This window comes from Sylvia atricapilla, chromosome 15 (assembly GCF_009819655.1).
Source record: "Sylvia atricapilla isolate bSylAtr1 chromosome 15, bSylAtr1.pri, whole genome shotgun sequence".
Taxonomy (NCBI): Eukaryota; Metazoa; Chordata; class Aves; order Passeriformes; family Sylviidae; genus Sylvia; species Sylvia atricapilla.
Window position 1 is genome coordinate 6323047 of NC_089154.1, and position 27140 is coordinate 6350186.

General features: G+C 50.0%; 2 protein-coding genes across 2 annotated transcripts in view; one reads left to right on the top strand and one right to left on the bottom strand.

Annotated features, from left to right (window-relative positions):
- Nucleotides 1–27140, bottom strand: part of CHTF18 (chromosome transmission fidelity factor 18) — a 371533-nt gene that overhangs the window by 26215 nt on the left and 318178 nt on the right. The gene's annotated exons all lie outside the window — the stretch shown is intronic.
- Nucleotides 16729–17853, top strand: SSTR5 (somatostatin receptor 5). The gene has a single exon (XM_066329587.1). It carries the CDS (start codon nt 16729–16731, stop codon nt 17851–17853), a length of 1125 nt encoding a protein of 374 aa, XP_066185684.1.

Sequence of the window (27140 nt, forward strand, 5' to 3'; positions counted from 1 at the left end):
TAAATAGGAGTTGAATATTTATTAGGAATATAATAATATCCAGGTGGAAATAAAATATTTACAGCTTGAAATGAGAGCAATGAAACTGAGGATCACCCACTCGAGCAAGGAATTTAGGCTGCTCAGACATTATTAATAAAACCCACAAATTTTCCACAAATTTCCAGGTTTGATGCCAGGCTGCCCTTTGGAAAACCACTCCCAATCCATGGCAGCTGCTGAGATGAATCCAGGGATTTTAAACCTTCAAGGCAATTAATTTTAATTTTTTTTTAAGAAAAAAAAAGAGGAAAGTTAAGCAGCTTGGGAATGCATCCTGAATTTCCACATCAGCGCTGGGATGTGGAATGGAGCCTGTGCTGTGTTCCAGCTTTTCCCTGGAAGCAAAGCCTGTGGATGAGCTGTTATCCCTCATTTGATCCATAATTATCCTCATCAGCTCCCCCAGTAATGCCGTGGAGCCATTAGGGGCACTTGTGAAATACATGACGTGTCAAAAACTGGGAAAAACGACCAGACCAAAATTCCATCATTTCCTGTTTAACAGGGATTTTTTTAACCTTTCAAAAGCAGCTGCTCAAAGGGGGAAAAAAAATTGATTAAAGGCAAAATTCCCACAAAAAAAACCTGGCCAGGGACGTTTGCAGGGCCCATTGGTGGGGTGTGCTATTGGAATTCTTGGGATTTTGTGTTCCCTGAGTTCAGAATTCTCCAGGAATTGCCATTCCTGCTAAAAACCTCTCTCATTCCTTTGGGAATGTCAATGAGAGCTGGGGATACAAGAGTTTGGGTTGTCCTTTGGGGTTTTTTGTGGATTTCTCCTCACGATTCCAATTTGATGTTGGATCCTGAGGGAGAAATCATAGAATCCTGGAATGATTTGGGTTGGAAGAGACCTTAAAGCTGATCCACTTCCAACTCCCAACAGCTTCCACCATGCCAGGTTTTTCTAAACTCTGTCCAACCTTGAACATTGCAGGGATGGGGCAGCCAAGACATCTCCGGGAATTCCATCCCAGCCTGGAATTCCTTCCCAAAATCCCATCCAAACCTTCCTTTTTTTTTTTTTTTTTTTTTTTTTAACCCTGTAAATAGATTTAAATTATATAACTATTGCATTTAAATGGGTTATGACTGAAGGGAGCAGCCTTTATCCCACTTTTCCCAGGATTATTCCAAGCAGCAAAGTTTTGCTCCTGCCCCTCCCAACCAGCAGCACTTGGAAAAAAGGAAACCTCAGCGTGGGAACCTCAACCTTTAATCCATAAAAAGTGAAAAAATGGGCTGGAAAAAAAAAAGAATCCAAACATCCCAACCATTTAAACAAATATTCCAACAGGTTTATCCAATGTCACGACACATTTATCAAATATCTCAACACATTTATCAAATACCCTGCCACATTTATCAAACATCCCAACATTTATCACCCTCTGCTGATAAGAGGGATTTGATTCCCAGCCTGTTTGAAAGTTAGACGGGGAAAGGTTGGGAAATTCCGGCTCCGTGTTTCCATAAAATCCAAACGATTTGGGTTGGAAAGAACTTTGAAGAATCAGCAGGATTCTGGTTTTTAGGAGAATTTCCTCTGCTGGGGGGGAGTGAGGGTGGGTTCATGTCATTCCCACCCTGCCAAGGGCAGGAAAATATTGGGAGAAGCTGATAAAAGAATCCCAGTGCCCCACAGGGAAAATTCCCTTTCCCAGCCCCTTTTCCCTTCCTTCCCAAACCATTTTCCTGCTTGTTTCCGGTTGTTTTCCCCCCACTTTTCCCCGCAGGGAGCAGCGGCCTCAATCCCCGTGATTCAATTCCTGGGGATAATTGGTCTGGAGGGAAAATGGAATGAAAAGCAGAGGAGGCAGAAATGAGATTATTTCCCAGGCTCCATTTAACTCCCGGTGCCATCGGAGCTCACGGACGTTCCCCAGGAACGGGCAGGGCCCATTTGGCAGCGGTGGAAATGTTTCATTCCTGGGAAAACAGAGCCAATTTGTCAGATTATTGTCATTATTGGGTCGGCTGGAGGAAGGGAGGCTGGGAGCTGGGATAACAAAAAACTCAAGAAAAGCAGTGAGGGACTGAGCTGGGAAAGCTGCACAACCCCAGAGGTGAGCAGCTTTGGGCTGGGCTGTGGGGACAGGGCTTCTCTTCATCCCAAATTTTGCATCCATGGATCAAACTTTCCTTTCCTTTCCTTTCCTTTCCTTTCCTTTCCTTTCCATTTCCTTTCCTTTCCTTTTCCTTTCCTTTTCTTTCCTTTTCTTTCCTTTCCTTTCCTTTCCTTTCCTTTCCTTTCCTTTCCTTTCCTTTTCTTCCTTTCCTTTACTTTCCTTTACTTTCATTTCCTTTCCTTTCCTTTCCTTTCCTTTCCTTTCCTTTCCTTTCCTTTCCTTTCCTTTCCTTTCCTTTCCTTTCCTTTCCTTTCCTTTCCTTTCCTTTCCTTTCCTTTCCTTTCCTTTCCTTTCCTTTCCTTTCCTTCCCTTTCCTTTCCTTTCCTTTCCTTCCCGTCCCCTCCCCTCCCCTCCCCTCCCCTCCCCTCCCCTCCCCTCCCCTCCCCTCCCCTCCCCTCCCCTCCCCTCCCCTCGCCCTCCCCTCCCCTCCCCTCCCCTCCCCTCCCCTCCCCTCCCCTCCCCTCCCCTCCCCTCCCCTCCCTCCCCTCCCCTCCCCTCCCTCCCCTCCCCCTCCCCTCCCTCCCCTCCCCCTCCCCTCCCTCCCCTCCCCTCCCCTCCCCCTCCCCCCTCCCCTCCCCTCCCCCCTCCCCTCCCCTCCCCTCCCCTCCCCTCCCCTCCCCTCCCCTTCCCTTCCCTTCCCTTCCCTTCCCTTCCCTTCCTTCCCTTCCCTTCCCTTCCCTTCCCTTCCCTTCCCTTCCCTTCCCTTCCCTTCCCTTCCCTTCCCTTCCCTTCCCTTCCCTTCCTTCCCTTCCCGCTTTTCCCTGCTCTCACTCCATCCTCAAATTTCAGGGAACATCTGCTGGGATGGAGCTATTCCACAGGTGGAAAAAGGTGGGAATTAAATAAACACCAGGAGCTGGGAATAAATTAAACAGCATTTGGGCTGATGTCCCGCAGAGCATGAATAAAAATGGAACGGCAAAAATCCCCCAGGGAAGTAAACACGGTGTTCCTGTCGTGTTTTCCTGGTGGGATTTGCTGGAAGGAAAATGGGATCCTGGATCTGGGTAGTGCAGGGAACAGATTCTGCAGGAGCCTGAGGGGTCCCAATTCCCTTCCCTGGGATTGGGAATTGAGGCATTCCCACATCCCAGGCTGGGATAAAAAAAAAAAAAAAAAAAGGATTGGATTTTCTGTGATCATTTTAGGGAGCAATTAGCTCAGAAATCAAACTTTTCCTTAATTTTATTAAAAGGGGAGCAGGGAAATGGGAAGAGTTTGGAGTTTGCAGGAATAAGAAAAGCAAAAGGAAAGCTGGGATGATGCAACTCCACTCCCAAAATTCTAAAGCTGAGCCACAAATCCCCAGTTTCCCAACTCTTTGGATCTTGGGGTTTCACAATGCCAAAGTCTCCTCTGGAATAAAATTCCAGCTGGTTTTGTGCTCTGCAAGCTCAGCTGCTGCTCTGGAGAAGTAAAGGAGTTTTCCTCTGAAAAGACAAAAAAAATCCTCTTGGAATTTGGGCTTGGTGTCCAACAGGATTCATTGCAGGCTGGAGCCACACCAGAGATTCATAATTCACATCTGGGATTTCTCCTCTCTCCTTGTTCCCTCCCCATCCCAGCATTTGCTGCAGGAATCACAGGTCGAGAATTAGATTTTTTTTTTTTTAACAGATTATTTTTTTTTTTTAATTCCCAGAACCCCAGAACAAACGGCAGGAAGGAGCTGCCAGCTTTTCCAAGGATTCCCATGTGGGCAGGGCAGGAATTTCTGGTGTTTTCCTTAAATAACTTTGGTGTTTGCAAGCTTTAGCAGATTTTTCCAGCAGGTGGCAAAGGATTTATTCCCGGAATTTTCCTCACCCACATTCCTGCTTCACCTTCCTGATCCCAGAACCAGGAGAATCTTGGAGCTGCAGCTTTGGGGTCAAATATTTTCCAGAATAAACCCTAATCTTTTCTCAGGTTTTGCACCAAGCCAGTCCTAATTTTGCTTTAATTTCTAGAATTAAAGTCAGGAATATCCAGAATCTTCCATGGTTTTTCCCATTCTGCGACCACTGCAGGGTTATTTCCATGGGATTATTTCCATGGGAATATTTCCATGGGAATCCTGTTTTCTGCTGAACCAGGAGAATGTTGGAGCTGCAGTTTTTGGGATCAAAAATTTCCTATAAATCAGGACAAGAACGAGCAGAATTCCTCCCTTATGGATAAAACCACAAATTTTTAGAATTTATTTTGGTGGGTTTTATTTCCATAAATTAGATTCTGAAGGATTTTGGTAAGAGCTGGGCGTTGTTATCTTCCCAAGCCGGGAATATTTGCCAGAGATTCCCTCTGCGACTTGAAAATATTCCCCAAAAATCAGCACTTGCAGTTCCTGAGGAGAAAAGCAGGAATGCAGGAGTCCTTTGCCTCTAGGGAATTCTGGGAGCCCCTTCCCCTTCCAGATCCTTTCCTTAATTTGATTCCAAGAGTCTGGCACGGCAGGAAATATATTTCCAGGAATTTCACCATGATTTGGAGGCACTGGAAAGAATAAAATCCAAAAATAATTGGATTTTTCACGAGTTCCAGTTTGGCTTTGTCTGAGAGAACAATCCAAGGACATGAGGAGTTGAATGGATTTATTAAAACCTGGTGTGAAAAAGCATTTCAGCCACAATCCACGATTTTCAGGGAACAATTCCAAGCGGGAATGACTCGTTGGAAGAGATTGGAAGTTTCAGACTTGTTTGGAAGTGGGAAAGTTTGATGGGATTTAATCAAAGAAGGAATAAGGCTCTGCTGTTTTTCAGCTTCCCCTGCGAAATTCTGGGGATTGGGAAACATGGAATGAATTCCTGGAATATATTCCTGCCTTGGAGTGGGAGCTGGGGGAGGAAATGAGGCCGAAAAAAGGAATTTTGGTGCGTTCGGAACCTCTGCAGCACCACGGAGAGCGGCAAAGCGCGAGCCCGCTCTCTCCGAGGAATTCCAACGGATGGGAGGCTGCAGGAAAAAATAAAAATAAAAGTAAAAATAAAATTAAAATTAAAATTAGGTTTAAAATTAAAATTAAGACTAAACTTCTTGCTGGAATTCCTGGGAGAGGGAACAATTGGGAAGCGAAGGCCGTGGCTGGTGGTGATGATGGATATCTGTGGATATCTCTGAGCATGGAGCAGCAGAAAACACATCCATTTATTTCTATGGCAACAGGAATAACTCCGGGCTCACCAGAGCCCAAATCCCAGCTGCCTTTGGGGGCTCCAGCTGATGATTTCCGCTCTGATCCATCATTTTCCCAGCAGTATCCAGAGCTCTTATCCTGCTCATCTCCCTTTTTCTCTGTAGGATCAAGTTAAAATTTAATATTTAAAATCCTGAGAGGAAAAGGTGGTGGGAATTCCAGGCAAAGACTGGGATAGAGTCCCTCAGGAGCTGGGACTGGATCCCTCAGGAGCTGGGATCGAGTCCCAGCCTGACTGGGAATGCTGTGTTGGCTGGCATTGGGATCTTCCCAAGGCCATCCCTGCACTTTGGGGAGTTTTGTGGGAATGGGGCATGGACAAATCTCCAGCCCCAACCCTCTGTTTAACCAGGAGCTGCTTCCCTCTTTTCCAGAACCTCCAACTCGATTTGTTTTGTTTTGTTTAAATAAAGCTGCTCCTTCACCACTTGGGACGGTTTTGATTCCGTTGATTCCCAGCCTGGCTCCACAGGTTTCCCCACATTTCCACACTGATTCCATTGGGTTTGACATTATTCCTCTGCTGGACATGAAAATTCTGTGTCAAATCCTTCCCATCCCATCCATTTGGAACAACAGCTCCAAAAACTGGGAGCAACCCAAGGACCTTCTGCTCCTCGGTTCCTTTGCTGGTCTGAGGTTTAAAGGATCTTGGTTTAATTACTCCAGTCCTTAATTAGAGTAATTCCAGCCCTAAGGATTCAATTCCTACATTTCCAGTTAGGCTTGGACCCAAATCTCTCCTGGAGATGATTTCACAGCCCTCATTCCTCCTCACCAGCTCCTGGATCCCAATCTCCACCAGGAAAAGCCTCTGCTCTGAGTTCTCCAGGAGTTCTTCCTTCTAAAAATACGGATTTGCCCAGAAGGAATTTTTAGATTGACAATTCCAGAACCTGGGACCAACACAAGGACCTTCTGCTCCTCTGATCTCCATGCTGGTCTGAGGTTTAAAGGGAAATCTCGATTGTCCTGTTCCAGTCATTAATCAGAGTAATCTCCAATTCCAACATTTCCATCCAATTCCAACATCTCCATCCAATTCCAATGTTTCCATCCAATTCCAACGTTTCCATCCAACATTTCCATCCAATTCCAACCAGGCTTGAACCCAAACCTCTCCTGGAGATGATTCCACACCCCTCATCCTTAATGCCAATCTCCAGTTGGGAAAAGCTGCTGCCCGGAGTTCTCCAGGAGTTCTTCCTTCTAAAAATCTGGATCCCAGCCCATCCCTGCTGCCTCAGCCGTGTTTTGGCAGATTCCAAAGGCAGGAGGAGCTTCCCGAGCTCTGTCCCCGCAGCTCCCCCTTGTCACACCCGCAGGAGTTCAGCTGGGTTGGTGCCAGGATGTGTGGCAGCATTTCCACAGCCGTCAGAATTCCCGGGAAAAACCCCTCCAGGGATGCTGCCAGGACATGGAATTGCTGGGTGTGACAGAGTAAGGAGGTTTGGGACAGAATTGGGGGAATTTGGAAGGGGTTTGGTTCATGGATCATGGAATTCTGGGGTGGGGCAGGCTGGAAGGGAGCACAGGGGTCATCCCAGAGTGGGATTGCATTCTGAAATTCGGGAACGTCCCCAAGGAGGAGACTCCACCCTCTGTCGGATCTGATCAGGGCTGGGCACTGCCCAGGGGGAATTCCTCTGGAGCTGAGCCTGTCCCTGCAGGACAGGGACACCCAGGGACACCCAGGGACACTCATGGACACCCAGGGACACTCAGGGACAGACAGGGACACTCAGGGACACTAATGGATACCCAGGAACACTCAGGGACAGACAGGGACCCTCATGGACATACAGGGACACACATGGACACCCAGGGACAGACAGGCACACTCAGAGACACAGAGGGACACTCAGGGACACTCATGGACACCCAGGGATACCCAGGGACAGAGTGGGACACTCAGGGACACTCAGGGACACCCAAGGACACTCAGGGATGCACCGGGCTGAGGTCCTCTCTCAGCTGGGGCTCCTCTCCAGGCTGAGCAGCCCCAGCTCCCTCAGCCCTTCCCGGGCATGGAGCTGCTCCAGTCTCCTCCTCATCCTCACCCCCTCCAATCCCCTCCTCATCTTCACCCCCTCCTAAAGCTGGGAATGCTCTTCCCAAAACCTTCCCCATCCCATTGTCCTTCCTGGCCACAAGGACACGCACGAAGAGCAGAACCAGCCCCAATCCTTCATTCTGAGGTTTTTATCTCAATCTCTTTTCTTCCTCTCCGCAGTGTCGAGGTAAAAAATGCTGCAAGCGCATGGATCGTGAGATCTTCCATCCAGCAAAAGGAAAAAAATCGAAATAAAAAATGACAAATAAAAAATATAGAAAAATTAAAAATGAAAGAAACTCTCCAGTCCCTGTAGGGTGCTGTCCCTTGTGCCACCGAAGGTCTCTGTGCCACCCACGGGTGCCAGGAACTCTTTTCCTTTCCGTGTTTATTCCGAGGTCTCTGGAGCTGCTCTTTGCCCTCTGCCCAGGGGATCAGGCACTGAAATCAGGATTACAGGGAATGCTCTCCCCAGTTTTGTGTTTATCCTGGGATCTCTGGAGCTGCTCTTTGCCCTCTGCCCAGGGAATCATGCACTGAAATCAGGATTACAGGGAATGCTCTCCCAGGCTTTGTGTTCCCTCCATTCAGCCCCAACACGGCGCTGTTGTCTCGAGTGGGTAAAGAATTTAACCAGCCTTGAGAGCTTTGGAAAATCCTGCCCGTTTCCCAGCACAGATCCCGGTAAAACCCCTTTTTCTCTCCAAGTGTTTATTTACAGGAAAATCGCTGCTTTCTTCAGGGCAACTTGGGCACCAGCGTGTTTACCCAGCAACTTTTTTTTTTTTCTCCGTAGCACAAAATGCTAATAAATTCCAATAAAATAAAGCCAAATAACCCAAAATAATCCCTCAAATTAACCCCACTTGGCTTCAAGCTGCCACTCCGGTTGGGCTCATCTCCCGGCAATAAACCGTGGGCATTTTCTGGGCGTGTTTGCCCGAGCAGGTGATCCGGAGCTGCCTGTTTATCATCCCCAACTCTATTTTTATCTGGATGACTCTCCCCATTGTCATGGCGAGAGCAGGCTGGAGTCTCGCTGCCGTTTAGCAACCCGTGCCCATAAATACATCAGCAGATTGAGTTCCAGCCCGACATGCCAGCAGCGGCAGCAGCTCTGCCTCGCTCTCTCTCTCCCCCTGCCTTCACACGTCTGACTCAAAGCGCCCGGCTCTAATTGAAAAGCCTCGACAGAGGATTAAGATCAGATCCATTATTCGGAGCGCGATGCTCGCTGCATGCTGATGAGCAGGGAGCCGCTCTGAGCCCCCCAAACCTGCCCAGAGATCGGGCAGAAAACACCTTGAGGTGACACCGGGAGCGATGTCACAGCACAGGGGAGGAGGGGGGAGAGCTCTGCCTCACTTTTGTCGCACTTGTTGCATGGCAAAATAATCCAAATCCCAAATCCTCCAGCCCCTTGCTGCCCAGCGGCGTCTCGGGGAGCTGAGGAGGGAGCGAATCCAACCCCGGGTTCCCCTCTCAGCCCGGATTTTCAGCCCCCGTCTTCCCACCAGGAGCGATTTTAGGGCCTGACTCGGAGCCAGCGGGAGGAAAACCTCCCCACGCTGGATCCCGACCTCCCGGGAGGGGCGGGATGCGACCTCGGCACCCGGGACCCCTTCTGCTCAGGGACAGGGACATCAAACCGAAGCCGCCGAGGTGTCCCCAAACCATCCCCGGGAGGGGCTCGATCCCAGCCGGGAGCCTGCGGGAGGATTTGGGAGGGTTCCTCGGGGCTGGACGGGAGCTGGAGCGGGGGAAATGCGGCTTTTCCCCCTCCGGCCCCTCTCGGGAGCGGAGCGCGGACACCGCACCTGGAGGGGCTCAAACCCCGGCCGGGTGAGGACAGCCCGGGATGGGGACAGGGATGGGGACACGGATGGGGAACAGGGACAGGGAACAGGGATGGGGGGACAGGGGCGGGAATGGGGGAACAGGGACAGGGCTGGGGACAGGGATGGGGGAACAGGGACAGGGATGGGGAAACAGGGGTGGGAGAACAGGGATGGGAACAGGGATGGGGACAGGGATGGGGGGACAGGGATGGGGGGACAGGGATGGGAACGGGGATGGGGAAACGGGACAGAGATGGAGGAACAGGTGCAGGGATGGGGACAGATGAGGGAACAGGGATGGAAGACAGGGACGAGGATGAGGGAAAGGGATGGCGATGGGGGCCAGGGATGGGGCGGCCAGGGCTGGGGCTAAGGACAGGGCTGGGGGAACAGGGATGGGAATGAGGGACAGAAATGGGGCTGGGGGCAGAAACATGGCAAGGAGGACAGACATGAGGAGGGGCACACAGACATGGGAAAGGGGACAGACAGGAGCAGGTGGCACAGACACGCGGAGGGGGCACAGACATGACGGAGGGCACACACACACACACACACACACCAGCAGGGCACACACACGCGGCGGCAGCGGCGGGCAGAGCATCCCCGCTCAGCGCTCCCTCTCCCCGCAGCGCCGCTCCCGAGCTCCAGCCCAAGTTGGCGAGCAGGGGGCGGCCCCAGGGCTGCGGCACCCCCGGCCCCTCCGAGCTCCTCCCGGGGGAGCGGCCAGCGCGGGGAGCGCTCCCGGCGCCGCTGCGGGAGCGGGAGGCTCCGGCTGCAGCGGGAGAGCGGCTCTGGAGCCGCAGGTAACCATGGCCGGGAACGGGAACGGGAGCCGGGAACGGGAGCGATCACTGCGGAGAGGATGGGGACGGGGCAGGAGGGGGGTTTGTGGAGCGCACTCCGCTTTGAGGGGCTCGCTGGGGTCGAGGAGGCACCGCAGTCTTGGGTTCCACTTGTGGAGACGCCGAATTTGTCCTTCTGAGGGGCGAGAGGTGATGCTGGAGAGAGGAGTGACCCCATCCGGGCTGGGGGGATGGCGAGGGGACACTCTGGGCAGTGGGGTGACCCATCCGGGCTTTGGGGTGCCCAGGAGGGTCCCCTTAGTCAGTGAGGTGACCAATCCTGGCCGGGGGGGTCCCTCTGGACAGTTGGATGACCCGTCCGGGCTTTGGGGTGCCCAGGAGGGACCCTTTGGTCAATGGGGTGACCCGTCCGGGCTTTGGGGTGCCCAGGAGGGTCCCCCGGCCGTGGGCACGATGCCGCGTTGGGGGCAGGAGCAGCCCGAGCGTGGCCGCGCCGCTCTAGGGGACACCAGCGGGGGGACACAGTGCGGGCACAGCCCGGGGCCGCTGTCACCGCGGGGATGTGGCCGAGCCCCGGCTGGCGCTGGGGGCGATCCGAGCCGCTCGCAGGATGCTCCTGTGGGCTCCAGCACGGCCGGGAGCGCGGAGGGGGGGGACAGCGAGCAGGGATGCCAAGGACAAGGGGACGCGGTGGGGGTCAGGATGGGGCCGGGCTGTCCGTGGGCTCCCCGCAGCTCCCAGCCTGTCCCCGGAGCGTGGCATGCAAGAGCAGGGAAGGAACAGTGGGGCTCGGGTGCTTCGGGCTCAGCCAGAGAGTTTTTGTAGCTCTGGGGAGGAGGAGACCCCCGGGTGAAACCCCAGAGCTGCTCCCAGGCTGCTGGGACCAGTCTGGGGATGCTTGGGGACCCTCAGCTCCTGGGGACAGTCACTAGGGCTCGGTGGCTGCGCGGGAGTGAGACGGATCCAAGCCAGAGACCCCAGATTCCCGAAATCCTGGAATTTCCCCCCTCTGAGTCTCCTTTTCTGGAGCTGCTGTTCCTGAGCTCCTTCCAGTGTGGGGCCCGGGGCTGTTCCTGCTCTCCCTGAGCCCGGGATCAGCTTCTCCACCGACCCCGAGCGTCCCTGAAATCCCCGCGTGTCCCCGGACTGCAGAGAGGAACTGGGGAAAGGAAACCTTTGGGGAAAACCCCCGGGATCTGGGGATGTGCCGGAGCTGGGGCCGGGTTTGGGAGCTCCAGCCCAGCCCCAGTGAGAGCAGGGATGGAGCCCCACACCGTGCCCTGCCTGGAGAGGCTGAAACCAGGGAGCGAACCCAGCTTAAACCTGGGACCAAACCCATCTTAAATCCAGCAGCAAATCCAGTTTAAATCCCATCTTAAATCTCGGGCTAAATCCGGTTTAAATCTGGGGCCAAAACCAGTTTTAATCTGGAACAAACCCCACCTTAAATCCATGGGCAAACCCAGCTTTAAATCTGGGAGCAAACTCACCCTAAATCTGGGAGCAAACCTGGTTTAAATGTGGGATAAAACCCAGTTTAAATCTGGGACCAAACCCATCTTAAATCTGAGACAAACCCCACCTCAAATCGGGAGCAAATCCAGCTTTAAATCCAGGAGCATACGCATCTTATATCTGGGACCAAACCCAGTTAAACCTGGCCCCAAACCATCAGCGTTTGTTTTCCACGACTGTTGTTGTGGCAGGAGCAGCTCAGCCCGGATGAGCAATCCCTGAGCACGACCTAAACGTGTTTGGGGAGAAAAAAAGCTAAAAGGATTCAGCAAACATTTGGTTTTCTGGGTTGTTTTATGAGTTGTTTGCTCCTGAAAAAAAAAAAAAAAAAAAAACAGGAGTGGCTTTCCAGGTGCTCTGGGAAACCCTGAGATGAGCTGCGGGGTAAGGAGGTGGTGAAAATACAATTCTAAAAGGTATTTATTTTAGGGTTAAAAGTGGGAAGAAGTTTGTTGAACGTGGAATTCAGCTGATCGCTGTTTAATCCCAATTCAGAGAGTGGAAGCAGAGGAGCAATTCCATGGGAGGAAGTTTTGTTTTCAGCAGAGAAAAACTCATCGCTCGGGTTTTTGGGGCAACAAACGCCCCCTGAGAAACACCAAGGGCAGATTTGTACAAGGAGAAAGTTCCTTTTCAGGAGAATCTGAACTGATTCCTCGGGGTTTTTTTGAACTCCAGGTGGTGGGACAGGGCTGGGAACGGGAAAACCGAGCTGTCCCTGCTGTGTGGGAGCTGCTGGATGGGTACAGAACATTTTTATCACTCGGGAGCTGCTGCAGCAGCTCTCAGGGTGATGCTGCATTTCCCTGCTGCTCCCACCCAGTTATCCCGGGATTTTTGAGTTATCCCGGACCTTCTCTGCCAGGTCTCCCCAGCTCTTTCCCTCTCCTGCTGCTCCAGACACACCAAATCCAAGGGATGAAGCCCCTTCTTCTCTGGGAAGCAGCAGGTGATGGACACAGCTCCAGAAGGGAAAAAAATTATTAAACCCCAGGAATTTACTCCATCTGGACATTCCTCATTCCCAGGATTTGATGTCCCAAATTCCCCCAGATCTGCAAACCCAGCCCAGATCCCCAATCCATGTTTTCTCCCCTCAGCCTTTGCCAGAATTCTGGGACTTCATTGCAGCCAACTCCACTGGATGGGATTTCTGCTGCCGGGACAGAATTCCTGGAGAGTTCTCCCGGTGGTTTTTCCTTCCCAAGACCCTTTGAAAAAGGCTGGATTGCCATCGGGTGTATTCTCCCTCATTATCCTGCCGCTGGAAGCAGCAATCGGCCATCCCGGTGCTGTTAATTCCATTCCCAGCAATTATCGTGGATGGCAGAGCGATGATTCCAGAGGCGAACAAGCAGCAGGATCCAATCCAGCCTTGGAAAATCAGGTTTCTGCGGCAATTCCTGCCCCACTCTCATGCAATTCTCTCCACCGAGTTGGATTTTTTTTGCTTTCCTGCTGTGACCAGAGCCAGGGAAAACTTCAGCCTCGATCTGTCCGGGCATTTTTAATTTGAAATTAAAAAAATTTAATTCAATTTTAGATATTTGGTTTTCTTTCCCTTATCCCTTAGGTTGGGATGATTTTTCAGTCGCTGTTCTGTTAATCCCTGAGGTGTTTTTGGTTTGGTTTTTTTTTCCCCCACACAGGTTTATTTAGGAGTTTTCACAAATATGAAATTCTATCACCATAACACCTCTGCTATTTATTCCCTGCATTTTTTTGGGAGGCAGGGACAGAGATATATTCAGCTGCTGTGGATGCTGATCTTTTTTTCCCCCAGGATGCTGCTCTGTTAAAACTTGGAATTCTATCAGGGATTATTCTAGTTTTGTATTTCCAGCTCCTCGATTTGAGGCAGAAACCCCCAGAATTTATGGACAATCCCAGGGTGGGGGGACTGGAAACCAAAGGGGAAAAAAAAAAAGCTGGATGAGAGGAAATCCCCTGGAGGCCTGTTCGTTATTAATCCATTAATTAAGAACACCAAACAAAGCTGCGAGGGATCAATCAGCGCGTCTTAATTACCTTTAATCATCATCTTTAATCACTTCGTGGAGGTTCGAGGTGGTGACAAAATGAGCTGAGGCCAAATCGCTGCTGGTGAGGGACAAATTGTCACCTGGAAAAATTCCCTGTGCTCATCCAAGGCAGCCAGAGAAACATGGATTTACAGCTGGTCAAGGGGGGTGTTTTTTCCAGGAAAAATCCCAGAGGTTTGGCAAAGGCTGAGGGAAGAAAACGTGGATTGAGGATCTGGGCTGGGTTTGCAGATCTGGGGGAATTTGGGACATCAAATCCTGGGAATGGGGAATGTCCAGATGGAGTAAATTCCTTCCTGGTGCTGGGAACAGCAGGGAAGAGTTGGGAGGTTTTGCATCAGCGCCTTAGGAAATGGATTTTCCCTCAGGAAAACACACTGGGGCGTCCCTGGGATTGTCCACATCCAGGCTGGAGCAATCTGGGATAATGGGAGGTGCTCATGGATGAGCTCGAAGGTCCCTTCCCACCCAAACCATTCCAGGGTTCTGAGATTCCCTTCCCAATCTGCTCGGCCTGACAGGGAATATTGTACAGCTCATCCCACGGAACAGAAATCCTGAGGGCAAGGTGAAAATTCCCATGGGAATTTTCAAAAAAAATTCCAAAAAATTGTTTTTAAACCCAAGGGAACAGTCCCAGAACACTGAGGTGACAAAAGTGTCCCTGACTCCAGGGAAAAAGTCTGGCACAGCTGCTGCTGAGGGAACCTGGAAGTTCCTCTCCATGGAAAACACACCCAAGTCCTTCATGGAAAACCTCTGGAATGCCAATGGATGGCCGGGAGAGCCGCCTGCAAACAGGGATTTGGGGCTGGAGGATTTCTCTAGGGAGAGAAGAAATTAGAAGTATCCAAAGAAAAGAGCTCCTCTTTCCAAGGCCTGGGCTCCAGAGGTGGTGGAATGACCAGGACTGAAATATTTGTGGGAATTCCTCCAGTCCCAGAATGCAAGGATCTGGGAAAAGGGACTTTGGAAAAATGTCCTTTCCCATTTTTGAGCGGAGGAGCCACACACGGCTGCCCCTCCTGCCCTTCCCTGCTGAGTTCCAGCACTGCTCCTTTCCATGCCTTCCATTTTTTTTTGTCCAGGCTCAGATGGAAATTTGGGCTTTTTGGGCCCAGCCTGGATGTGCTGAGCTCGTCTGGGAAGAAAATTCCCAATCCCAGCACCATCCCAAGGATGCAGCTCCATGGATGTAATTTTATAAACCTGAGTATTTTTCCTTCCCGTTCTTCCCTTCAGTGATCCCAGTGGGGTCACAGCAGAAAAATGGGAATTTCCAAACCTCTCCCAGCCGACAATGAGGGATCCCAGCTTTGGCTTCTCCCAGAATTCCCCCAGAAATAACCTGAGATTTGCTACAACTCAGGATTTCAATATGAGTTGAGGATCAGGATTTAAAACTCCATTTTTTAAGCCAGAACTGGACTTTTCCTGTGTTATTTTTCCCCAAGCACTGGAGTCTTCCTTTGTTATTTTTTCCAAACTCTGACCCACTCCTGGTTAATTTATGAGGAGCATGGTCTTGGCTGAGCTCTGCCTGCAGCGGGATGTTGGGAATTGCAGGGATAGGGGGGAGGATAAATCCCAAATATTCCAGCATCACATCCAGCTCCTCCCGCCTCATCCTCACCCCCCGGAGCTCGGGCAGCTCCCTCAGCTCTGGCTGCATTCCCGATTTTCTCCCCCTCCACCCAGCCACGTGAGACACCTACTCCCCATCTGCACATTCCCAAAGCGGCTCGGCACATTTGTGATTCCTCCCGGGACTCCTCCTCTCCCCCAGGTTTTTTCTCACCCCAGGAGAAAGCCCAGCCGCCACCGGAGGTGCCTTCAGATGGCTTTTTTTATTTTATTTTATTTCCCAGGAGCTGTGGGCTGGGCGTTTGTGATTCCAGATCCAAACCCCGGGGATTGTGATCATCGTCAGGTGATGGGAGGGGAATTTTTTGCCGGGTGTTTCTTCCACCTTCGCCAGGGTTTGCTGCGGGGTTTGGTGCTTTGAATCTTTAAATTACTTTAGAGGTGATGTTTCCAAGTTTCTCCACCTGATAAACACCTACTTCCCAACCCCACTCTTAAAAAAAAAAAAAAAAAAAAAAGAAGGAAAAAATATGGAAAAATATTCCTGGGAATCAAGCACGCCACAGAAAAAGGGCCTTGGAAATTCTCCACCTTTTTCAGAGCAGCTGGTAAAATTTATTCCAGCTTCAAATCTGCTCAGCTGTCCTGGAGCTGCCCACTGCAGCTTGGATTTCCTGCAGGGAAAAAGGGATTTTTTGGGATAAAAAACAGTTCAGGGTGAGAGGAGAGGATGCAGGAAAACAAAAAAATAGTTTTGAGAGGTGGAAAAGAAGGAGTTTATGCCTTCCCTTCCCTGTGCACACACCCTGACCTGGTGGGGAAGGCCTCAGACATGATCCTTTCTGTCTTGGAGCTCAGGGTTTGGGGTTTTTTCCAAGAGTTTTCCAATGTTATGGAAAGTTTTATTTCCTCCCCTGATCCCAGTTCCAAGCCCAATACCTTCCACTATCCCAGGTTGCTCCAACCCCGCCTTGGACAGTTCCAGGGATGGGGCAGCCACAGCTTCTCTGGGAATTCTATTCCAGAGCCTCTCCACCCTCACAGGGAAAGATCCATCACCATCCCTTCAGCAGTGGAGTCCTACTGGATCCAAAGTTTGGGACCACTTTGGGTCCTCCAGGGAATGATTTCACAGTCACAGGCAGCCCTGCATCCTGTGAAAATGAAACAGAATCTGGGATGAGCTCCGGGATTCTCCCACTGTGTGATTCCTTTGTTGGGATTTGATCCCATCCCATTCCCTGGCTGTATAATTCCACCCCAAATCCCAAACAGAAGAGCAAATGGAAGTGATTGTAAAAGTCCATTTTGAATTCACTCTTCCTGTCTCTCTTTTCCTTGAAGTTTTGAAGTTGTGAAATTTGAATTTTCAATATTGAATTATTTTTGAATTTTTGTATTTTTCGAATTTTGAAATTTTTTGGATTTTGAATTTTCAAACTTCGAATTTTTTCCTTCCAGGAACAAGATGCCCGTGAAGTTTAACCTCTCCTAAGAGGACAAACACGGAGAGAGAGAAGTAGAAAAATAAAAGATAAATCATGGATCCTTTGTACTTTTCCGGCCCGTTCAGCACAGAAGCCACTCCCGGTGAGGCCAATTCCTCCCTGCTGCTGCTCCTTCTGCCCAACGTGACGGAGAACGGGACATTCCCGGAGCCACCCCCATTCCAGTACATCCACAAGGTGCTCATCCCCATCTGCTACCTGCTGGTGTGCGCCGTGGGGCTGAGCGGCAACGCGCTGGTCATCTACGTGGTGCTGCGCCACGCCAAGATGAAAACCGTCACCAACATCTACATCCTCAACCTGGCCGTGGCCGACGTGCTCTTCATGCTGGGGCTGCCCTTCCTGGCCACCCAAAACGCCATCTCCTACTGGCCCTTCGGCTCCTTCCTCTGCCGGCTGGTGATGACCGTGGACGGCATCAACCAGTTCACCAGCATCTTCTGCCTGACGGTGATGAGCATGGACCGGTACCTGGCCGTGGTGCACCCCATCAAATCCACCAAGTGGAGACGCCCCAGGGTGGCCAAGCTCATCAGCATCACGGTTTGGACTTTCTCCTTCCTGGTGGTGCTGCCCGTGATCATCTTCTCGGACGTGCAGGAGGATTTCCAGACGTGCAACATGAACTGGCCGGAGCCGGTCAACGTGTGGTCAGCGGCGTTCATCATCTACACCTCGGCCTTGGGCTTCTTCGGCCCTTTGCTGGTCATCTGCCTGTGCTACCTGCTGATCGTGGTCAAGGTCAAGTCCTCGGGGATCCGCGTGGGCTCCACGCGGCGCCGGCGCTCGGAGCGGAAGGTGACCAGGATGGTGGTGATCATCGTGGTGGTCTTCGTCTTCTGCTGGCTGCCCTTCTACACCATGAACATCGTCAACCTGATCCTCATCCTGCCCGCCGACCCCGTCCTCGAGGGGCTCTACTTCTTCATGGTGGTGCTGTCCTACGCCAACAGCTGCGCCAACCCCATCCTCTACGGCTTCCTCTCCGACAACTTCAAGCAGAGCTTCCGGAAGGTTCTGTGCCTCCGGAAAGGAGACGGGCCCGAGGACGGGGAGCCCGTGGAGCACAGGCAGGAGAACAGCAGCCGCCTGCAGGAGTCCATGCTGACCCAGAGGAACGTGGAGTTCAACGGGCACATGCAGACCAGCAAGGTCTGAGGGCAGGGCCTGGCACTGCAGAGTCCCCTCATGGACCTGGGGACACCAAGCAGGGCATGGCCTGGCTCTGCAGAGTCCCCTGGAGAACTTGGGGACATCAAGGAGGGCACTGCAGAGTCCCCTGGAGGACTTGGGGATCCCTGGAGGACTTGGGGACATCAAGGAGGACACGGCCTGGCACTGCAGGGTCCCCTCATGGACTTAGGGACTTCAAGGAGAGATCAGCTCATGCAAAAAGAACATGTGGAGCCCCTGAAGCTCCAAGAAATGTACACAGAGGGCTCTTCCCTGCTTTTCCCAGCTGGAAATGCCAGGCTCTGGTGGTGTCCTGCTGGATCTGAGGGTTGGGACCACTTTGGGTCCAGGGAGTGATTTCCAGGTTTTGTTACCCCTCCAGCGATGCAGACCAACGCAGGGCCAGCTCTCATTCCCTTGTTAAGCTGGGTTTAAGGCTGCTTTGCCCTGCTGGGATCAGCTCCGGGCAGCAAACAGCTCAGCTGGGAGCTTTAGGAATTCTTCAAGGGGATTTCTGAAAGGAAAATGAGATTTCTTCAGAGTTTCATGCAAAAAAGGCGCCAGCACTGCTCTGGAAATGGGTTCTGGTGTGCTGGGTGCTGCCTTTACTTTGTTTTCCTGTCACTAAGCCATCCCGGAGAACCAGAACAGTCAGGAGCCCTTCAAACACAGACAGAAAGGATAAAAAGCCAAGATTAGGGAAACGTTTTGGAAAGGAGTCAATGTACCCGTGACATTTCCACCTTCCCCCCCGATGAAATGTCCTGTAGCCCTGTCACTGGGATGTCCGTGCTGACGGCCGCGGGCTCCTGGGGAGATTTGGTGTCCATTCCTCGGTTCTGAGTGTAACTCTGGACTCAAAACTGCATTTCTGGAAATTAAACTCAGCTCAACCCCCTCGTGACTGGAGCAAGGTTTGCGCCTCGATCCTGGAGGGTTTTTCCCAATTTCAATAATTCCATGATTCCAATTATTGTGTTGGATGTGACACTCACCTTCCCAAACCCAGGAACTCCCAGGATGTACCCAGAGCCTGGCTGGGACCATGAGTAATTTCCTCCCAGGTTTCTCCCAGTGGCCACCTGCCCTACGCCACATTCCAACCCTCAACACAGCCAGGTTTAACTGATCCATGAATAAAATGAACTTTTCCTGTTGGTTTGGTGTGAGCTGGGCTGTGATTCCCACAGTTTCCCACCTGAAATGATCCCTCCTGGAAGCTCCAGAGTGGGAAATGACTGGAAAGGTCAAGGCTGGGGCAGGAAAATCTGCCATGGATAGAAAATGGATTTTAATAAATAAAATCTCCCTTTAATTTTAATAAATTTCCATTTTCTTGGAAGGAGGTAAACCCTGGCTTGGGCAGAGCAAAGAGAATTTCTCTCCTCTTTCCATGGAATTTGATCAGATCCTTGGAATTAAGCAAGGGAAGCTTTATCTGGAGGGAACAGACCCTGGAAAAGAGGTGGATGAACCTGGGCCATGTTTTCCACATGCCCCAGATCAATCCCACCTCTATTCCCACTCCCCCAGGTCAGGATTGGGATCCCAATTCCCAGAAAACAGAAATTCCAGCCAGCCCATCCAACATTCCCGTTGGTCATGCTGCAATCCATCATATTTGAGGAGCAATTTTAGGAAAGCTCTCAATGTCCCAATTCCCAGGAAAATTCCCTTTCCAACCAGCGGCTCCCTGAGGAATTTGGAGCTGTGGGAATGCTGCCTTGGAGGAGATCTTTTCCCAGCCCAAGGAATTTTTTTTTTCCTGAGATTTTCTGGAATTTTCTGGGATTTCTGGAATGTTTTTCTGCAGCTCCTCCAGATCATCTCTCCCAGATCCTCTCAGCCTTTGCTCTGCGGGATTCCCTCCCCATCCTAAAACAAATATCTTTCCTCAGCCCTGCTTTGTGCCTTGGGAAGCTCCGTTGGCTTTTCCCTGAGTCCCCAAGTGCCATTCCTGGGCTTTTCCTGGCAGCTCGGCAGTGGGATTTTGAGGAGCCAGCTGAGCTGCCAACGTCCCTGCACACATCCCATCAAAACATGTCATCCTTCCACAAAGACTGACAAATTCCTGGGAAAATCTGTCCTCCCAGCCAGCCCTTCCCAGGAAGCTCCAGACAGCATCGACACTCCCCAAAGCCCCTTTTATTTTATTATTATTATTTTTTTTATTCACACATTCCAGCCCCAATCCCTCAGCGCCAGGGATTGAGTGACATCTTTAATACCTCGACAGACAATCCTTCTGAATTCCAGCTTATTCAGCTTTTCCTTTGATTTGTTCAAGGATTCCAAATGTTGGCTCTGCTCTGCTGAAATAAAATAAAATAAAATTAAATTAAATTAAATAACCCACCAAAAAATAAAAAAACAAAACCCAACCAAACAAAAAAAAAATACAAAATACAAAAAAACCAAAACAAGAACAAAACCAAAAATCTAAAAACAAGGACAAAAAACCCACCAAAAAAACCCTACCCATGGGAAGATCACGGAAAATTTGCCTGGTATCCACCTGACCTTCAGGAGATGGAAAAATCATTTTGGATAAATTAAAAATACTAAATAAAATACTAAATAAAGAATAAACTGGAATTTCTGGTTCAGGCTCAACCTATGAATATTCAATGGGATCCATGGAATAAAGGGAATTCCAGCTGCTGGATACCAAAGGATATGAACAAAAAAGGAAAAAAATCCACCTTTGGTATCCAGGAGCAGCTTTCTTCAGGGATTCACTTATTATTCCTTGAAAAATGGGTTGAATTGAGGGGGAAAATCATGGACTCAGTTTGGATAAGTGGCATTAAGAGACAGCAATTCCCAAGGGAGATTCCAGGTGAGATCTCAGAGGGATTGGGATTCATGGGCTTCACTGGGCGCCTCCAGGGTCCCCATGGAATCCTCTGCCTTTGGCTCTCTCCTGGCTGCTCTCCAAGGCAGGAATAAACCAGGGATGTGCCTGAAGTGTGGAATTTATCCCGGGATTTATCAGTGGATTGAGGCCAGGGCATACATGGAAGTTTTTGCACCTTCACTCTTTAACTCCCAGTTTAAGGCAGTTCTCAGTTCCCTGGGGTGGGATTATCCCTGGCATCTAAACATTCCCTGCGACACCAAGTCCTGGCCCAGCCTTGATCCATCAGCAGCATCCTTAAAAGCTGCAATTTCCACTTCCCAGTGCCTTTCCCTGCTCCTTGGAACTGCAGCTGAGGCAGGAGCAGCTGATTTCATTCCTGTGATTCATTCCCAGGATATTTTGTTTCGGATAAAATAAAAATGAAAGAAAATAACGTATTAAAAAAAAGAACTGGAATTTCTGGTTCAGGCTCCAGTTATAGATATGCAATGACACCCGTGGAATAATGGGAATTCCAGCTGCTGGATCCCAAAGGATGTGAAGGAAGGAGGTGTGGAAAAACCCACCTTTGGGATACAGGATACATTTAATCCTGTCTTTTATCCCCCGAACATAATTTGGGATCCATTTTATCCAGCTGCAGCCCCTGGCTCACCTGGAATACCTCAGCTGCTCTCGCTCCTGCTTTTCCTGGCTGGTTCATTCCCTCCCCTTCGGGTGTTGTTTGGAGAACTCCATGGAAATCCGGCGCCGTTGCCATGGGCTGGGAAACGCTGCGGTGTTTCTGTGTTCCCTCTCCCCTTTCCCGCTGCCATCCCTTAATCCTCTCTCCCTGCGCATTCCCTGGAAAGGCACGGCAGGTGAAGCTGGCCCCGCCGCCTCCTCTCTCCTTTAAGCCTTTAAGCCCCGGATCCCGTTCCTGACCTCCCAAATGTTGGAATTATCCCATTGCCTCGGCCTGGGATGAACCCGCGGGGCTTTTTCCAACCAGGGAAAGCAGCAGCCCTTGGAAAAAGCTGGGAATGGACAGTCCTGGCCTGCGGGGATGGGGGATAACAGAGGAATTCCCGTCGGGATTTGAGCCTGGATGCAAACACAGCCCAGCCCTGGAAGTGCAGTGAGCTGGGAATTATCAGGGAAGATTTTTCCCTTCTTCTTCCATGGATCCTCTCTGCTGGTCGGGATTGGGGTTTATAATCCCAGTGCGTCCCTCTGGGATGGCAGGCCCAAGATTGCAACCCCCAATCCTGTTTTATATTCCAGAGCTGGGCTTTTCCTCCTCCTGCTCTGGTGGACAAAATAAAGGATATAAGCCCCTCCAAGGCCTCAGTGAATTTATGCTCTCCTGGCTTTTCCCGGACAAACAAAGAACCATGGAATGGTTTGGGAAGGACATAAAGCTCATCCCATTCCAAGCCCTGCCACAAGCAGGAACAATTTCCACTATCCCAGGGTGCTCCAAGCTCTGGTCTTGGGCACTTCCAGGGGTGGGGCAGCAATCTTGGGCACAATTCCTGTATCCAGGGGGAACAACAGAGCCAGGCAGCACAAATCCCCTGCACAAGTCCCAAATCCAAGAGCCAGGGAACACAAATCCCACAGTTCCCAATTCCAAGAGCCAGGGAACACAAATGTCACAGTTCCCAATTCCAAGAGCCAGGGAACACAAATCCCACAGTTCCCAATTCCAAGAGCCAGGGAACACAAATCCCGTGCACAATTCCCAGTTCAGCACAAATCCCATGCACAGTTCCTGATTCCAAGAGCCAGGGAACACAAATCCCACAATTCCTGCTTCACCAGAGGAGAAGCCCTGGCTCCGTGGTGACAGCAGCTCCCTTGGGCAAGGTAATTAATTAATTATGCATTCCCAGAATTAATGAGAGCGTCCTGTTTGCATCCCTGTCCCGTTTTTTTTTCCGCAGGCTCCAGCCCCATATGCCGGGTGCCAGACGGGGCTGACAGCCCCACATCCCACACTTGGAATTATTTTATTTTCTGATGTGTCTGTGCCTGGCTCCTGACAGGAATCAAGAGGCATTTCCATGGAATTAATTCATGGCACTCGATGGTGTTTGGATTTTTCCAGCACGTTTTCAGGGAGGGGAAAAAACAGATCTGTGGATTTCTGACCTGATAAAAAACCTGGAGCTGAGCTGGGCCGCACAGACAGAGCCAGGAAATGGGAATGGATCCCTGGAATCATGGGATCACTGAGATGGGAAAAGATCTCTGGCATCAATGAGCCCGTCCCTGTCCAATTTTTAATTGTAATTTTAAAAATCAAAATAACAATTTTTAATTTTTTAAATTCTTTCAAATTGCAATTACAGCCAGTGTCTTTTCAATCTTGGAAAAAATTCAGGATTCTGACTTAAAAGGGATGCAAACCGAGAAAAACAGGAGGAAAAAAAAAATGATCTGGTGGGGGAATTGTTTTGGATTTTTCCTTGCATGGAGAAAGGGAGACGATTCCGATGTGATTCCCTGGGAATTCACAGGCTCTGCGTGCTGGGTTTTGGATCAACAAAACCCCAAATTCAGTGGCAATTCCTCACTTTCCTGCACATGGAATTCCACTCCTGAAATGGCCTTGGGGTGGCTGCAGCATCCCAGCCCGGAGGCAGCAGACACGGATTTGTTTCCAGAACCATCCAGAGAGGAAGCAATTCCTTGGAGAGCTGATTTTAATGTGATTTCCCCCTGGAAATAGCATTAGGCTGTCATTCCCCATGTCTGGCAGGAATTGTTGGGTGCCCAAATCTCTGCAGCAGCTTTTTGGCTGGAATACAAATGCAGCTGGAGAGGAAAACATCCACTGGTTTGGGAATCGGGAAGCAAATCCCTCCTCATCCCAGGGATCCAGCTCATCCTCCCTGTTTGCCCATTCCTGAGGGGATGAACCTCTTCCCACATCTCTGCTGGGGCCAAATCCAGCCCTGCAAGGGCACAAATCCCAGAGTTTTCCCCACAGGAAGGTGCTGCCCCATCAGAATCCCAGGGATTTTTACTGGGAAAGCTGGGAGAGAACAGGAAACCTCCCAAAATTCAGCAAGGAAAAGGGCAGAGAGCAGATCCCAGAGTGGATTTGGCCTTTCCAGGTCCCGCTGCCTGGATCCCGCCAGGAAAAATAAAAACACTCTGGAAGATCAGGAGAACGAGGAATCCTCAGGATTTACAGGAACAGAGCACGGAGCAAGAACAGGGAATCCGCAAAATGAATCCCACCTCTCATCCTGGGGAAGGATGGAGATTCCCAGCCTGTCCTGGGCTTGGGAATTGCCATTCCTGGTTTTGGGAATTGCCATGCCCAGCATGTCCATGGTTTGGGAATTGCCATTCCCAGCCTTTTCATAGTTTGGGGTTTGCTATTCCCAGTCTGTCCAGGGTTTGGGAATTGCCATTCCCGGTTTGTCCTGGTTTGGGATTTGCCATTCCCAGCGTTCAGGGAGGGTGTGGAAGGCCAAAGTCTCCATCCAGGCTTTTAGCCGGGATTGCTCCCTGGCTCGGAAGCGCTCTCTCTGTTTGTTTTCCCACTTTCCCCTCCCATCTCCTGCGTTTTCTCCCAATCCTTGGGAGCGGACAGATCCTTGCCGGAGTCATTAAATCCCATTCCACTCATCCAGGGGCAATCCATTAGCCTGATTTGTTGCCTGGTTTCCTTATCGGCCTCGATGTTATCTCGCTGTTCCTGTTGTAAATCCAAAGTTTTCTCCTGGAGAGGAAGGGAACAGTTTGCCCAAGGCACCGGTGCCTGTTGTTATTCCTGAGAAAAATCCATCCAGAGGGATGAAATCACACCCAAACTGGCTCTTTATCCTCAAAATGGGCCGGGAGGAGGTGGGAACGAGGGATCGTGGCACTCCCGGGATAGAGGAAGTGGAAAAACACAAAACCAGAGGAGGTTTAAGTCGGATTTTAGGGATTCCAGCCCTGGAAAAGGGATTTTAAAAGGTGGCAGTGGGAAAATCTTCGGATATTTTAGAGATTCCAATTAATTCCCCAAAATCCCTCGGCAGGCTGAGATTCCCGGTGGTTTTTAGGCCACCAGGATCCTGTGGACACCCTTTGGATTTTGCCCCTGGAATTGAACTTAATGATTCCCCTCTTTATCCCCAAAATAGAGTGGGAGGAGATGGGAGTGAGGGATTGTGGCATTCCCTGGAGAGAGGGAGCTGAACGAGCAGAGCTGGGGACGTTTAAATTGGATTTTAGGGAAATTTCCTTCCCAAAAGCCGTGTCCAGCCCTGGAAAAGCGATTTAAAAATGTGGCAGTGGGAACATTCAGCTTTGACATATCCCAGTTTTCCCCCCAAAACCTCGGCCGGTTAAGATTCCTGGTGGATTTTAGGCCATCAGGGATAATTTGGATCCCTTTGAATGCTTGGAAAAGTCGTTTGTGCCCTTGGAGTTGATGTGGATTTAATGATTTCTCTGCTCCTGGCACTGAGATGAGTCATGAGAGCTCTGAAATCCAAATATCCCTCCTGGAGATGTGTTTATTCAGGGATAAAAATGATGGATTTTTTTTGCTGCTTCCAAGAAGAAAGGGAAATCTCTGGAATTCCATCGATTGAGCAGGTTCTGGGTTGGTTTTCCAGACCTGGCAATAAATCAGGGATTTTTTAAATTGCGATTTTTAGACAGTGCAGCAAACGGGAGATGGGAATGAGCCCAAAATTGTGGGAAAACTGCTGGATCTGTGAGGAATGAGGAATTCCAGACCAGCTAGGAATGCTCCTTCTCCACCACAGAGCTCCTGCCAGCAGCACATCCAGCTGGGAATTCTTTTTCCAACCTAGAGATGGGACAGGGAGGATTTAGAAGTAGGAAAAGAAGGGGAAAAGATGTGGAGCTCTCTAATGTGGCTTTAAATTCACAGAAATTTCCCAGGTTTTCTTTTCAGGATGTAAGTCCTGGGGAGCAGGAGCACACTCGAGGATTCAAGGCTTGGGATCCATTTTTTTTTATCTGGGATTTTCTATTTAAAAGTCACAAACTTCAGGAAAATTGGGAGATCTTGGAGAGATGGGATTGGTTTAGAGGGAAAGGAGTTGGCGACAGCTTCCTTCTGGGAATTCTTTGGATGAAATGAGCTAAAATTGTCCCAGAAAAACATATGGAAAAAACTTATGGAAAAGAGAGAAACAACCTCAGGTACTGAAAGCAAAATCTTTATTTCAGCTACTTTTCCCAAAGCTGGGGGAGGTGAGATCCATGGAAGCATTTTCCTGGCAAGAATTTCCCTGGATTCTTTGTACAAAAGGTTTGGGAAGCAAAGGGGAGACTGGGAGAAAGGAAGAGGAGGAATGGGATAAAATGATGAGGTTTTGCTGCATGCACCATGGTTCTATCTATAAATTTTTTAGGAAAAAAAAAATCCCAAATCCCTAAAAATCACTGCTTGAAGAGAAGCTCCTTTGTCTTTCCAGTTTTTTCTCCATTTCCCAGAAATCATGGTGCTCCAAGATAAGAATTTCTGGGGGGAAAAAAAACCCAAATGCCTAAAAATAGTTTTTTAAAAATCCTTTTGTTTTCTAGCTTTTCCTCCATTTTCCAGAAATGATGGGAATGTCCAGACAGGAGCACAGCCTGAAATCTCAGCTTGGCAAGTCCCAAATTCCCACTGTTTTGGTCAGTTGGGAAGCTCATTCCCAGCTAGGCTGGGAAGTTTTTCTGGGAAGTTTTTCTGGGAAGTTTTTCTCTGGAGCTTGTGCTTGTACCCAGCTCAGTTTCCCTGGAAAACCTTTCCTGAATCCATGTGCTGTTATATTTGTAATTCCACCATTCTGCTGGAATCACGGAATATGACACAGAAACTGGAATTCGGGATTGATTCCTGTGCAAAATATTGATTTTAACACCAAAATTTCCTGCCTGAGAGGAGCCAACCTGGTCCTACTGAGGTGGGAGGGGCTCTAATTAGCCAAGATTTTTGCAGGAATAACAAAACTCCTTAATTAGCACCTGGATAACAGCTCTGGTCCTTAGGGATAATTACTTTATCCTAATGATATCCTAAGTGATTGTAATTCCTTCTCCAAAGCACAGCAAAGGAGGGAAATTTTGTTGGCAGCTTGGCGAATTTTTGGGGACGCTCTGCAGGGAGCTGGGAACATTCTGGAATTTTCTGTGCAGTTCCCTCCACCCACACAGGGGTAAAAAACCACCCTTCAAATGTTCCCAACGGGACAGGAGGTGCAGAGCAAAGTGGAATTTTTGCTTTCAACTTGGCAAACTCTTCAGGGATGTTCCTGAGTGTCTTTACAGGGAACTGGGAACCTTCTGGAATTTTCTATGCAGGCGGAACAGTCGCCTTTTTCCACACAGGGGTGGAAAACCAACCTCCCAAGGGCTACAAATATTCCAAATGGAACGGGAGATGCAGGGAAAGGAGTGAAATTTTTTGCTG

Bases quoted from the DNA above. Each gene is read 5' to 3' on its own strand.
- SSTR5 (XM_066329587.1), top strand. From the start codon at position 16,729: ATGGATCCTTTGTACTTTTCCGGCCCGTTCAGCACAGAAGCCACTCCC.